The 15,067-nt window shown below is 44.3% G+C and overlaps 1 protein-coding gene across 2 annotated transcripts in view; it reads left to right on the top strand.

Annotated features, from left to right (window-relative positions):
* The first annotated feature begins 771 nt into the window (after positions 1-771).
* Positions 772-15,067, top strand: part of lama2 (laminin, alpha 2) — a 588,604-nt gene continuing 574,308 nt past the window's right edge. For both annotated transcript variants that reach the window (XM_041187590.1, XM_041187589.1), the window contains exon 1: positions 772-941. In XM_041187590.1, coding sequence (XP_041043524.1) covers positions 866-941 — 76 coding nt within the window. In that variant the 5' untranslated portion in view covers positions 772-865. The remainder of the gene's footprint in view (positions 942-15,067) is intronic.

Raw genomic sequence — 15,067 nt, 5'->3', positions numbered from 1 at the left:
TAAAAACAAAAAACTGCGGATGCTGGAAATCCAAAACAAAAACAGAATTACCTGGAAAAACTCAGGTCTGGCAGCATCGGCGAAGAAAAGAGTTGACGTTTCGAGTCCTCAAGACCCTTCGACAGAACTCATTTCTTTGGATCATTTGAATTGCTAAACAAAAACAAAGACTCGGTTGCATTTTGTTTGCTTTCTACCATTCGGGTAGTTGCATGCTACAGCAATAACGGAGTTAACGAATAATCATGTTAATCAATCTCCGTCAATTTTTCTACAAGAGACTCAAGCAGGGGGTGATGAAATCAGCGATAGAAATATTGGGAAATGTGTTCAAAATATCCCGTTTCTCTGAAACATACGTTTTTTTTAGCGACACTCCACTCCCCCTTCCCCCTTTCAGAGCTCCCGCCCGTTTTAACCTTCTTTCCCAACTCTGCAAGCCACCAAAAACCGAGATGTTAGTGAAAATCAAAAATATCTTTAAAAAAAATCAAAAGGCACCGAATTAGGCACAATTAGACACTGGAAACAGGAAATTCAGCTAGAAAGACGTACACGAGATTTTGGGTGCATGCGAGGCTTGACTTTGATATCAAGAATCCAAACATATTCAGCATGTGTTGTGCCCATGAATTTTGTTCAAACCTGGCGGGCAGTCCCAGGACTGATCCGGAGCGGATTGGCGCACTCCCTGCTTTGGGCGTCAGGGGGCGCTTGCGCCAGTCTATGCTGCGGCTGCGAGAATAGCGCAGGCAGCAGCCCCTCAGTGTCACTCAACTCAGTGCATACAGAGGAAGCAAAGTTTGCAGTTGAAGTGAGTGAAAGCTATGGTAATGAAGTAAGAAGATCACAAAATAAGAACAAAATGAAAACTTCTCGTTTACTCGTGTTTGCAGTCACTGCACTGTTATGTTGGCATTGCAGCAGCGGTCAGCAGAGAGGTAAGTGAAAGTTGACAGCTATATTGAACGGTTCATGCTGAGCGCTTCATTGGCAGACTTTTCAAATTTGTATTTGTAGCAACTTCAGAAACGTTCGGGTGCTGAGTGTTACAGGCACGGAAACGTTATAGTGTAATTATTTTTGAAATCTAACCTTGTGGAGAACATATAGCTAAAGACACAACTTTGGAGGCAGTTTTAAATAGTCCATTAAAACAATAGGACTGCAGTAATGCACTGCCAATGTAGTTATATTCAAGTTGAGATCGAACTGTGGGCTAATTTCTAGACTTGCATACAACTAAGAAGTTGAATTTTAATGTGGTGTATATAGTAACTTAAATGTAGGGATATTGAAGCTAAAGAGGTTTTCTAAACAAATTGTATTGTGCATTACTTAATCTGTTTTAGCTCCGATACAACATGGGAATTATGGAACTTGTTTATGTGCTCATTAACAGATTGACCTTGATTGTACGAAACTGGTACTCAAAATCAATAGTGAATTCTGTAATTTAACAAAAAACACCACACAAATTTCATGCAGTACATTGTGATGTTCTGAACAATTGAAAGTTTCTTTTATACTTGGGTATTTCATCTTTTTAATGACAGAATTTATAAAATGTTGCAAATCAGTGGAGATTTTCATAGGATAGAGTTACAAGCAAAGTAATAGAAGAACAAAAGTATTAATTGAAGTATTAAGAATTTAGGAACAACCATTAATAGTTCCTGCAATTAATGGAAAACTTGGGTAGAATTTGTGATGGGGCCGTAAAATGCGGTGAGATGTTCAAAAGGCCATTGACTTCGGCGGGACTGGCCGTAAAATTCCGCCCTTAGTTAAGAAAGCAACAGGTCACAGGCATACTGTAGCATGCAAATTATTCTGATGAGTTGTATGATTTACTTTTGTGGTGGGGGAAACGTTGGAGAAATTAAATTAATAAAATTAATAGAAACGACACTGTATTTGAAGGTTGCAATGTTTGCCACATTTTTCTTCAGGGAAGTTAGCTTTGTTAGTTTGTTAGTGGGGACGGACAGATACTACTTATGTTACTGGATTACTAATCCAAAGAACGCGAGTTCAAATCCCACCATGGCAATTTGAGAATTTCAATTTTAGAAAGTCAATGGGATCAGTAACCATGACCATAAAACAATTGAATTGTCAGAAAATCCCAACTCGTTCACTAATGACCTATCGGGAATTGAACCTGTCACCCTTACTCAGTCTGGCCTGTATGTGGCCCAAGTCCCAGACCAACCTGATTGTCTCTAAACGGTGATAAAGAATCCACATCAACTGCAACGGATCAAGAAGATGAACAATCAGCTTCTGGGTTACAACCAGGAATAGTCGATTTATGCTGCCTTGCCAGTGATACCCACCTGAAAACAAGTTTTTTTAATGAAGAATTTTGACTATGAATGGCACTATTTTTCTTCTTTGCAAGAAAGTTTTGCATCAAATATTTTTAATTGCTATTTACTTCAAATGTGCATAGCATTTATGTTTCAACATATGATGGTCTAAAATCAAACATGATACAAATATATTTTATTATGCTTACAGAAGAATATATCAAAATGTCTTAAATATCATAAGGGAACATTAACATATGATTATATACTTATAGCCCACATTTTTTTCTCTCTGTACATCTGCATTATGCATATATTTATTCAATTACTATCTTAATTAAAATAGAATTAAAAGAATCACCGAATCACAGAGTTGTTACAGTGCAGGAGGCCATTAGCCCATTGTGTCTGCACCGGCTCTCCAGATGAGCATTTCACTTAGTGTCATTCTCCTTTCTTCTCCCCATAACCCTGCACATTGTTCATTTTCAAATAACAATCTAATTCCCTTTTGAATGTCTTGATCGAGCCTGCCTCCATCACACACTCTGACAGTGCATTTCAGGCCTTAACTACTTGTTGTTATTTCTTATTTTGTTTTTCTTTCTTTTGCCAATTGCTTTAAATCTGTGTCTATTTGTTCTCAAAGCTTTCACAAGTGGGAACAGTTTCCTTCTATCTACTCTTTCCAGATGCCTCATGATTTTGATTACCTCTGTCAGGATTGTTTTCGTTGGACAAGAGAAAGCTAACTTCTCCAATCTATCTTCATAACTGAAGTTCCTCATCCTTGGAATCATTCGTATGAATCTTTTCTGCACTCTCTCCAATGCCTTCACATCCACCTAAGGCCAAATTAGTGTCTTATACAAGTTCAACATAAATGATGTATGTTGATGTAGTTGTCTAAGGAAGAGGTTCAGAGAAATAGGGTGGAATTTTCTATGCCCGTTGGCATTGGGGGGTATTTGGTGGTGTGAACGGGCAATATGGTGAGAAGGCCAAGAATTGGTTTCATGACGTTGTGAAACCAGTTCACAATTGCCTGCTCTGCCCGTCAATAGCAGGCTGCGTTTCCTGCCATCGGACATTGGGAACCTCATTGTAATCCTCACCAGTCAGTGCGATGGCACACTCCTCAAAATGAGTGAGGTACCTAATGTGGGCCACTCCACCCCAGCTCTGGGACCTTTCCCTGCTGTTGTGAGCCAGCTGACCTGCATGAAAACAGATGGAGAGAGTGAGCAGGCTCAAGCCACTGCGTGGAATGTTTGTGTGGTGAGTGGAGCCACGGACGGGATGAGGATGCGAGCTCCAGAGGATATAAGCCTGAGGAAGATGTGAGGGTGTGCGTGAGAGTTAATGGTGTTGTCCCTTGAGGTGTGAGATCCCTGTGTGATGGGTTTCTGAGCGTGAGAATTGAGAGTGATGAGAAGAGTGACTTACCCTGAAGGAATGGATGAGACCATTCATCCCATAGCGGTGTTGGTTGGCTGTCCTCTTTTTCAGGACATTGGCACTGACCACCACTGCCACTGCCTACCATGCTGGATTACTGATGTTGCTGCCCATCCTGCATCTAGAGCAGGTAGAGGACATCATGGTGGGCCTCCCAATGCTTCCAAAAGGCACTCGAGGGATCCGCCATTAAACCAGGGGGCTGCAGTCTTCTTGCCTTTCAGGGCCATGTCTTCTATGCAGCAGTTGCAGGCCGCATTTTAAATATGGCGACCGGTATGATGAAGCGGTGAGGTGATGGCGTGATGGGCGAATGAGAGCCCACCTACCATCGAAATGGTATGTTTCCCGCGAATGCATAATTAATGAGGCGGGTTTGGGACAATACCGCATGAAAAGCCACCATTGCGGCTGGCAGATAAAATGCCCTTTCCCCCGCCTGCTACTGCACTTAGTGCAAATCTGGGACAATTCTGCCCATTGAGTCTGCACAATAACTAACGTAACTATGTACAGATATACAAAACGGTAGGCTTCTTTGGCCCAAGCCATGAACCATCTCCATTCAAACTACTTCCAGATGACTACTAGTCATGTGACTGTCTTTACATCATCATGTGGGCGGTACTGTTTGCCCAGTCCTACATTAACTGTTTCAGTCCTGAACACCCTAATACCATAAACCTCCTTGCTCTTGCACTCTGCGCCAAAATTAATAAAGCCTGGGATACTGTACGCTTTATTAACTGCTCTCTAAACCAGTTCTGCCACCTTCAATGACTAATGCGTAGTTTAAAGGGTTAACAGATGGGATATGCATACTGCATGACCTGGATGATGATGTATCACTGACACTAGCCAGTCATGTATTAGCCTCTCAAGAGAAAGCTTGGAATCCTGCCTATGTGCCGACTTTGTAGCCTGTTTAGATGTAGTACTAATAAACAAATGTCAAGCAGATACCAGAGTATGTCTACCTTCTGTCTGAGAACCAAATTCCTCGGCAAGAGTCCAAGGCCAGAAGGATCCAATCTCAGAAAATGATGGTAACTCAAAACATAGAGGCAGTGATGGAGACATTGATGTCAAAGATGTTGATGTTATGGAAGGAACCACAGAGTGAAGAAACCATTGAAAGCAGCTTGAGAAATTTCAGCTGAGGGGGGCAGCACACTGGGGAGAGGTAATGATGACCATACCTTGTGAGCAGTCCCTGCCCTTGCCTCACCCATTTGACTGACTCGTGGGCCTGCAGGGAGGCCAGGGAATTGTGGAAACTCCATTTCCACCGGTACCAAGCAGTGATAGGTCTTCATGAAAAGGAGCCAAAGCTTTAAGTCAGTTCCTTTCTTTTTGCAGTGGTCCAGTCGCAGATGATGTTCTCCTAAGGCAGGGTGTGCAGGAGCCCACCGCGGATATTGATTCTATTATTAAAGCCTTGGATACCTTTTTTAATCCACCACACAACCCCATTATTGAGCAGGTGGTTCGATGCATGAAATGGCCCCAACTCCGAGCGGCAAATCAGGCTATAATTTGTGGTGATACCGGATCTTCACATGGCTCCGTAGATGAATAGGCTCACGGGCAGCGGCCCCACCTATATGAAAGCCCGCCAAACAAACTGAAAGGGTAGGAAACTCCATGCTGGCAGTCATTTTGAGATGCTTGTGTTGTGGTGTCAAAACCCAGCATAGGCACCAAGACTGCCCAGCAAGGGCATGGAGTGCTTCCAGTGTGGCAAAACTAGACATTTCAAGTGTTTCTGAAAATCCAGCAATTTTAAATTTTAGTTGCAGACCAGAGAATATTTAGGAAACACTTTCTTTCCAAGAAATAAAGTCCAGAAGATGATGATCCAACAGAGTTCCTTGGGGAATGAGATAGAATCATAGAAGGTTTAGACCCCAGAAAGAGACCATTGTGTCTGTGCCAGTGGAAAAACGAGGCATCCAGCCGAACTTCACTTTCCAGCATTTGGTCCATAGCCCTGCAGGCTACCATAACAACGTAAGAAATAAGAACAGGAGTAGACCATGAGTGTCGATTTCCACATTCCCATCTAACCCTGATAACCTTTGGTTCCCTTGCCTAACATGAATCTATCTACCTCCGCCTTAAAAATACTTAATGACCCCACCTCCAGCACCTTCTGAGGCAGAGGGCTCCAAAGTCGCACAACCCTCTGAGAGAAAATAAATTCTCCTCCTCTCTGTCCTAAAAGGGTGATCCCTAATTTTAAAACAGTGCCCCCTAGTTCTGGACTCACCCACAAGAGGAAACATCTTTTGATATCTACTTTGTTAAGGCTGTTCAGGACCTTGTATACTTCAATCAAATCACCCCTCACTCTTCTAAACTTCAGTGGAACAAGCCCAGTCTGTCCATCCTTTCCTCATAAGACAACCCACTCATTCCAGGTATCAATCTAGTAAGCCTCCTTTGAACCTATAATCTTTGGATATAGATAGGTTGAGTCAGTGGGCAAAGATCTGGCAAATAGAGTTTAATGTGGGAATATGTGAAGTTGTTCACTTTGGCAGGAAGAACAAAAAAGTACAGTATTACTTAAATGGAGAACGGCTGCATAATTCTGACATGCAGAGGGATCTAGAGGTGTACTAGTACACGAGTCACAACAAGTTAGTATGCAGGTACAACAAGAAATTAAGAAGGCGAATGGAATACTATCCTTTATTATGAGAGGGATTGAACATAAAAATACAGCTATACAGGGCATCGATGAGATAGCACCTTGAATACCACACTTGAGGTGCATACCTAGACCTTTCAGATGAGTTGAGGGTTTCTGCCTCTACTACCCTTTTAGAAAGAGAGTTCCAGACTTCCACAACCCTCTGGGTGAAAAAGATTTTCCTCACCTTCCCTCTAATCTTTCTAACAATCACTTTAAATCTATGCCCCCAAGTCATTGACCTCTTTCTAAAGTAAATAGGCCCTTCCCATTTACTCTATCCAGGCCCCTCATAATTTTGTACATTTCAGTCAAATCTTCCCTCAACCTCCTCTGTTCCAAGGAGAATAAGCCCAGCCTCTCCAATCTTTCCTCATAAATGCATTTTTCCAGTCCTGGTAACATCCTTGTAAATCTCCTCTGTACCGTCTCTAATGCACTTACATCCTTTCTGTAATGTGGTGACTAGAACTGTACACAGTACTCAAGTTGTGGCCTAACTAATATTTTATATAGCTACAGCATAACCTCCCCGCTCTTATATTCTATGCCTCGACTCACAAATAAAAGGATTCCATATCCCTTTTTAACCACCTTATCTACTTTATGCTACCTTCAGGATATTCACTCCAATATCATAGAATCATAGAGTTATACTTTGGCCCATCATGTCCATGCCTGCCATCAAGCACCTATCTATTCTAATCCCATTTTCCAGCACTTGGCCCGTAGCCCTGTATGCTATGGCATTTCAAGTGCACATCTAAATACTTCTTAAATGTTGTGAGGGTTCCTGCCTCTAACACCCCCTCAGGCAGTGTGTTCCAGATTCCAACCACCCTCTGGTTCCAACTTTTTCTTCAAATCCTTCTAAACCTCCTGCACCTTACCCTAAATCTATGCCCCCTGGTTATTGACACCTCTGCTAAGGGGGAAAAGATTCTTCCTTTCTACCCTATCTATGTCTCTCATAATTTTGTATTCCTCTATCAGGTCCCCTCTCAGCCTTCTCTGCTCTGAGGAAAACAACCCTAGCCTATCAAGCCTCTCTTCATAGCCCTCTTCATGTCCCTCACTTCCTCTACATCTCTCAGTATCTTCCTATTTATTGTGTAATCCTTTGCCTTGTTTGTCCTCCCCAAGTGTATCACCTCACACTTCTCTGGGTTGAATTCCATTTGCCACTTTTCTGCCCACCTGACCAGTCCAATGATATCTTCCTGCAGTCTGCAGCAATCTTCCTCGCTATCTACCGCGTGGCCAATTTCTATGTCATCTGCAAACTTCTTGATCATTCCCTTTACATTTATGTCCAAATCATTAATATATGCCACAAAAACTAGGGTACCTAGTACTGTGCCCTGCGGAACTCCACTGGAAACAGTCTTCCGGTCACAAAAACCAGTGGTTTTCTACCACTGAGCCAATTTTGTATCCAGCTTGCTACGTTCCAGCATGTAATCCTCTGGGTGAAAAAAAAATTACTCATCTCCCCTCTAATCATTCTAATAAATAATCTTAATCCAGACCACTGGTCAGTTACAGTCCAAGTTCAAGGTTTCGATGCTTCTTTTGAAATTGATACTGGAGCAGCTGTTAACATATTAGGAGATGACCTTGACTGGCTTCAGCCAATGACCTTTTATCCATCAGACATCAAATTATAAGGTCCAGGGAGCACTAACCTTCCAATTAAAGGCAGGATTGTTGCTCCTCTTAGCTACAAGGTGTGGCAGACCATTTTTCACAATCAATGTGCATCCTTATTGAGTGATGATGTTGGCATACTTCTAGGAATCTTAGGAAAACCAGAAGATGCTTAACATTTGAATGACCCACTGTCTTTCATGCAACAACCTTCAGCCTTTTACTTTGAAACTATGGAAATTCAGCCTTCAGAAGTGGAACAAGCTTATACGCTCAGTGGTAAGTTCTTTTCTTTCACAGAGACACCATGCACTAGATCCAGGTCAGACAAGGAAATTATAAATCTCTCAGTTCTTCATGGAAGTAAGGCCAAAAGTGGAGGATTCAAAAGGCACTGCGGCAGATGGTGGCCATCCCCATGAAGAACTACTGGGCCTGAATTGGCTCTTCCTGGAGAGTAATGAGGAAGAATCCCTTGCAGCATGGAGTGATCTCTTGGAGGTTGAGGTCCTAGAGGATGATTCATCTTTCCTGTTGTTTGGTGCACCTCATGATTTCTGTCGATTTGGAAGAATCAGCTGTGCTTTTAGGGGCTGAGCATCATTCAGATCTGAGTTTCACTGAATCTACTGACGTCTTCTGTTGTTCATGAAAAGTCTTCCAAAAAGAATGGTTTTCCTGAGTTCAAGTTAGAGTTCATAGAGGATTATACTGTTAGAGAGCTTGTACCTTCCCAGGGTGAAAGTCAACTGGCATCCATACTTCAATCCCAGCTGAAAGTCGTCTTCTCTTCAGAGCTGGAGGTCAGCGGCAGAACCTTTAGCATTTCTGAAGCTCCAAAATCCTGTACGGCAATCTTGTCCCAGAGTTGATTGGCTACAAGAAATTTCTCTCATTACAGAAGATGAGGCTGTCTTGTTTCCAGATTCTCAGCAGTTCTTCCCATTGCCCATAGTGGTGCAACCTCACACAGAGAGAAGTGTGGCTCCCTTACCATTGCCTACAGAAAGTAGATGGTTCTCCTGAGAAATCTTTGAGAAATCATCTCTTTTCCTGGTAGTCTTACAGGAAGTTGGTTGCTTTTCCCTTGACTGCCTAAGTTCATTGAAATCTCAGATCTTCAATGCCTTTTCAATCCTTGATACAGCGTTTGATGATACTGCTGTGACGGTCTTCCCAAGAATTGTAGATCGCTCATCTTCAGAAGCTTCTTCCCAGTGTCCTTCAGCAGAGCAAAAAGTCCTTCAGAATTCCCTTAGTGTTTCTCTGCTAGTCCCAGAGGGTCCAAAGTTCACTTATGATCAGTCTTCTCTTTTGAATCAGTCTTTCGTTGAAAACTCTTTGTTGTCCTCACAATTCAGTCGTTCTGAAATGTACACTCAGCTTCCCAGCTATATGGCAGCAATGCTGATAAAGCGTTCTCCTATTCTGTGGACAATGATGTCCTACCAGATGTGGAAGAAAGCTGTCAAGTCTCCAAGCCATCTTTCCTAAGGGCTGAAAACACAGAGAGATTGAATCCCCTAACACAGTGACTTAGGGAGGGGAAGAGTGAGAGTGAGAGTTGAGTAGAATCTGTAGTTATAAAAAGGGAGTTATAGAAATGCAATATAAATAGTTACAAATGCAGTTTCATGTTGTTAAAAAGTAGGATAGTATATTTGGGGGGAGGTGTAGTATAAAGGGTTAACAGATGGGATATGCTAATATATGACATAGATGTTGATGTACACTGACACTGGTCAGTCATGTGTTAGATTCTCAAGAGAGAGGTTGGAATCATGACTAAGAGCTATGTGCCTACTCTGTAACCTGTTTAGAAGCGGTGCTAACAAACAAGTGCTAAGCAGATACCAGAGTAAGTCTACAGTCTGTCTGAGAGCCAAGTCAGCCCAGAGTCCAAGACAGAAGGATCCAATCTCAAAACATGGTGGCAACTCAGAACAGTATATACATAAACACCCAGGCCCTTCTGCTCCAGCACTCCCTCAGAGTTGTACCCGTTATTTTATATTGTCTTTCCATATTCTTCCTACCAAAATGAATCACCTCAGATTTCTCCACAATGAACTTCAGCTGCTACCTGCCTGCTCATTCCACCAACTTGTCTATGGCTTGAATTTTTCGGATGGTGCGGTCTCACTTCCACTGCCAACTCCGAGTGCCGGCAGCCATTTCACACTTGAGTGAGCGTGAAGTGGCTGCAGACGGGACTCCTGCCCTTCACTCAGAAGGAAGTCCTGCCTTAGAGAGCCCTTCAGTCCCTGCAGTGACAGTGCTACAGTGGAGGGGAGAAGAAATGCAGGAGGACGTTGGAGCATAAGTCTGGGCACCACAGACCCAGGTACAACACCACAGGTTCAACGTGCTCTTTGCGGCTGCATAACTAATGAGCTGAAAAGTGCGAGATCTCGCGTGTCCAGCCGTCCTGCTCTTCAGCGGAAGTCACTCTGACTTCCACTTCAGTCAGTGGACTTAGTCTCCAGAAAGGAAAATTCCATCCTCAATTTGGGTTCCACCAGGGCCACTCAGCTCCTGACCTTATTAGAGCCTTGGTCCAAACATGGACAAAAGAGCTGAATTCCCAAGGTGAGGTGAGAGTGACTGCCCTTGATATCAAGGCCGCATTTGACCAAATGTGGCATCAAGGAGCCCTAGCAAAACTGAAGTCAATAGGAACCGGGGGAAAACTCTCCACTGGTTAGAGTCATACCTAGCACAAAGGAAGATGGTTATGACTGTTGGAGGTCAATCATCTCAGCCCTGGGACATAGCTGCAGGAGTTCTTCAGGGTGGTGTCCTAGGCCCAATCATCTTCAGCCGCTTCATTAATGACCTTCCCTCCATTGTAAGGTCAGAAGTGGGGATGTTTGCTGATGATTGTATGATGTTCAGTACCATTTGCATCTCCTCAGTTACTGAAGCAGTTCATGCCAATATGCAGCAAGAGTATGCAACATTCAGGCTTGGGCTGATAAGTGGCAATTATTCATGCCAGACAAGTGTCAGGCAATGGCCATCTCCAACAAAAGAGAATCTAACCATCTCCCCATGACATTCAAGGACACCACCATCACTGAATCCTCCTCTATCGATATCCTGGCGTTTGCATTGACCAGAAACTGAACTGGACCAGCCAGATAAATATTGTGTCCAAGACCATGTCAGGCACTAGGAATTCTGCGGCAAGTAACTCAACTCCTGACTTCCAAAAGCCTGCCCACCATCTACAAGGATCAAATCAGGAGTATGGTGGAATATTCTCTACTTGCCTGGATGAGTGCAGCTCCAACAACACTCAATGTTCAACATTATCCAAGATAAAGCAGCCTGCTTGATTGGCACCCCATTCACCACACTAATATTCACTCCCTCCACCACTGAAACACAGTGACAGCAATGTGTACCATCTACAAGATGCACTCAACACTCCTTCGACAGCATCTTCTAAACCCACAATCTGTACCACCTAGAAGGACAAGGGCAGCAATGAATGGGAACACCGCCACCTGCAATTTCCCCTACAAGTCACATGCCATCTTAACTTGGAATTATATCACCATTCCTTCATTGTCTTTGGGTCAAAATCCTGGAACTCCCTAACAGCATTGTGGGTGTTCCTAGATCACATGTTCTACAGTGGTTCAAGTAGGCAGCTCACCATCTTCTTTTCAATGACAATTAGGAATGGGCAAAAAATGATAACCAAGCAAGTGACACCCACATCCCATGAATGAAGGAAAAAATGGGAACACCAGAACTTTTCCCATGTCCTAGATAACAATTTGTACAGGAAGGTTTGCCAGTTTCAGCAGATTGAGATCTGGGTTTCAGAACTTGAGCAGCAGCTGGCTTTACTGCAGTGCATCCATGAGGTTGAGACATACTTGGACAGCACATTTATAGGCACAGAAAATTCTGGAAAAACTCAGCAGGTCTAGTAGCATTGGTGGAGAGAGAAATAGATTTGACGTTTTGAGCCCCTTCTTCAGAGCTGAAGAGAAGTGGAAATGTGATAAAATTTATACTGTTTAAGGGAGGTGGGACAGGTGTAGCTGGATAGAAGGCCAGTGATAGATGGGGACAAAGGAGGGATTGACAAAGATGTAATGAACTAAAGGACAAAGGGATTATTAATGGTAATGGTTAGTGCTAAAAAAAGTCCTGATAGTGGCGTAAAGGTAAGAAAGCAGAATGTGATTATAGCAGAACAAGGGTAGCATTGTGTGAAAGAACAACATGGAACAAATAACAGATGGCCCTGTGGGGCTGGGGTTCGGGGGAGGGGGTGGTGGTGAAGGAAAAAAGGATAGAAAATGTGTTAAAAAAGGGAATAAAAGCACAGATAAATGAATAAAAATAAGTGGGTAATAAATGTAAATGAATGTAGAAAAAAGGGGATTAAAAAAGGGGTGAGGATAGAGGAGAGAGTTCATGTTCTGAAGTTGTTGAACTCACGTCTAGAAGGCTGTAAGGTGCCTATTCGGAAGATGAGGTGCTGTTCCTCCAGTTTGTGTTGAGCTTCACTGGAACAGTGCAGCAGGCCAAGGATGGACATGTGGGCATGAGAGCAGGATGGTGTGTTGAACTGGCAAGCAACCAGAATGTCTGGGTCATGCTTGTGGACACATTGGAGCTGTTCCGCAAAGCGGTTACCCAGTCTGCGTTTGGTCTCCGTGATGCAGAGGAGACTGCATTGAGAGCAGTGAATGCAGTAGACCAAATTGAAGGAAGTGCAAGTGAAATGCTGCTTCACTTGAAAGGAGTGTTTGGGCCATTGGATGGTGCGGGGGGGCGGGGGGGGTGGTCGCAGGGGGGGTGCGTGAGCGGTGGTAGGTAAAGGGGCAAGTGTTGTGCCTTCTGCGATTGTGTGGGATTCCATGTCAATTGCAGTAACTCTCCCTTTTTTGCCCATGTCTGGACAAAGGTTGTAATGAGGTCAGGAGCTGAGTGGCCCTGGCGGAACCCAAGCTGAGCATCAGTAAGCAGGCTATTGCCGAGTGAATGCTGCCTAATAGCATTGTAGATGACACCTTCCATCACCTTGCTCATGATCATGAGTACACTGATGGGGCAGTGATTGATTGGGTTGGATCTGTCCTGGTTTTGGTGGACAAATCTGACAATAGCTTTAACAACACTATCTTATCTAAGATCCTACACATAAAGTATCCTAATTCTTTGCAGTGGAGGTCTCAGCACACAGCAGGCATGAGGCCTTCTGATCTGCTCTTTCATCCACATGCTCACATTCAATCCATCTGCCTTTATGTAGGACAAGATAGCCCATAACAGGAGGGAGAGAGAGAAGATGGGAGGTAGGACCCATAGCTCAAGACCTTCAAGCAATTCGAGGAGCAGGCTGCAGATCTGGCAGGGGACAACACAGGCTGTGCCTGTGCTGAGAGTGAGATCGGCCTCTCCCAACAACCCAGTGAGGAAACATCCATTATACAGATACAACATTCAGACAATGACTGTGAGTTATGTGTAATGTTTGACCCAGCCTAGGCAAGCATTCATTTTATCTTTTCTCCATTCCAGGTACCAGCAGGGAGAGGGGGAGGACAGCGCCCTCTACAGAAGAAAGCCCCAGCCCCCAGGCCACCTCGGAGGAGGAAGAAGAGGGTCCCACATTTGTTGAGCCATCACTGTGTTCACTTGCACCCTCCAAAGGTGCAGAGACACACACCTCCATGGGTCCTAGATGTAGAGTAGGCTCGGGTTCGCATCTGCTGATCACCCCGCTGACACAGGTCCACAGCAGGTGGAGACAGTGACAGCTGAGGTCCCTGGCACTCAGAGGACTGTTGGAGATCAGGCTCATGCAGGGTCTGAGTCCCATGATAAGCTTGTGCAATTTGCAATATTGGAGATGCTAAGGGAGGCATGGAAACATCAGGCAGATTTTTCAGAGGCCATCAACAAACTGGGACATGGGATGGAGGAGTCCGTCCACATTCTCTCTGTTGTGGCTTCGGCATGTGAGCGCATCAAAGTCTCTATAGGAAGGGTGGCAGCCATCTTGGTGACCCAGGTCCAGCAGTTTCTGCCAGATTTGCACTCGAATTTGTGCTCCATCACTCTAGCCATAGGTGGGATCCACCAGTGGTTAATTGAGACGGGGTGGGGAACATCGTCCTTCCTCCAGGTGGCCCTTCCCCTCAAGGACTCAGGGAGGGGCCCTCAGCCACCCACAGGGAGGAGGAGTGCCAGCCAGGAGCCCCAGGGACATCCGCCTAGGACAATCTAAGTGTGCTCTGCCTCACCTCGTCTTTGCCAGTGAGTCCACCACCTCCAGCGGGTCAGGCTAAAGTGGGTGCAACTCTCCTAAAGCAAGAGCCCCTTAGCAGGCTGGGGCCCTATATGCCTCGGGCTTCCTGAGGGCATTCGCCAAAGTCATGTCAGGGAACAGGGCAGAGCAGTCAGCAAGCTGCCTCCACCTCTGCTGCAGATGGCAGTGCTGCACCTAAACATAGTGGTAGAGTAAGGAAAATTAAAATATTTTGAACGCACATTGGTGGCACAGGTATTGGATATAATTTGCACTTCGTAAATATATTCTGCTCTATTCCTTCTCCAAGTCTCATTGATTCAAAGGATATTCCAGTGATGCCACAATCCATGTGAATTCAGGTGTGAAACATGTCCCCCCACCAGAGAACTCCCATCTGGAACTTCGGATACATTGATCCCCATATGACCTCACCAAAGTGAGTAGGCTTTATATCCACATCTGTGCCATGGAATATATGCAGCATCACATAATATGTGAGCTTGATGGCTGACCAAGACACCTGTTGCCCTTCAATCTCAAGCAGACATCATGTGGGCGTGGGAGAATCACTCATCAGGCTTGTTGATTATCCTGCTGCTGTTGGTAAAGGACATCTTGGAAGGCCAGCAATGGGTGTTTCTCCCGTTCACGCACGAGTGCATTTGGATACATTGCTTT

The sequence above is a fragment of the Carcharodon carcharias genome, chromosome 5 (assembly GCF_017639515.1).
Source record: "Carcharodon carcharias isolate sCarCar2 chromosome 5, sCarCar2.pri, whole genome shotgun sequence".
NCBI lineage: Eukaryota > Metazoa > Chordata > Chondrichthyes > Lamniformes > Lamnidae > Carcharodon > Carcharodon carcharias.
Note: the sequence above shows the minus strand (reverse complement) of the source record. Positions and strands in the feature narration are given on the sequence as shown.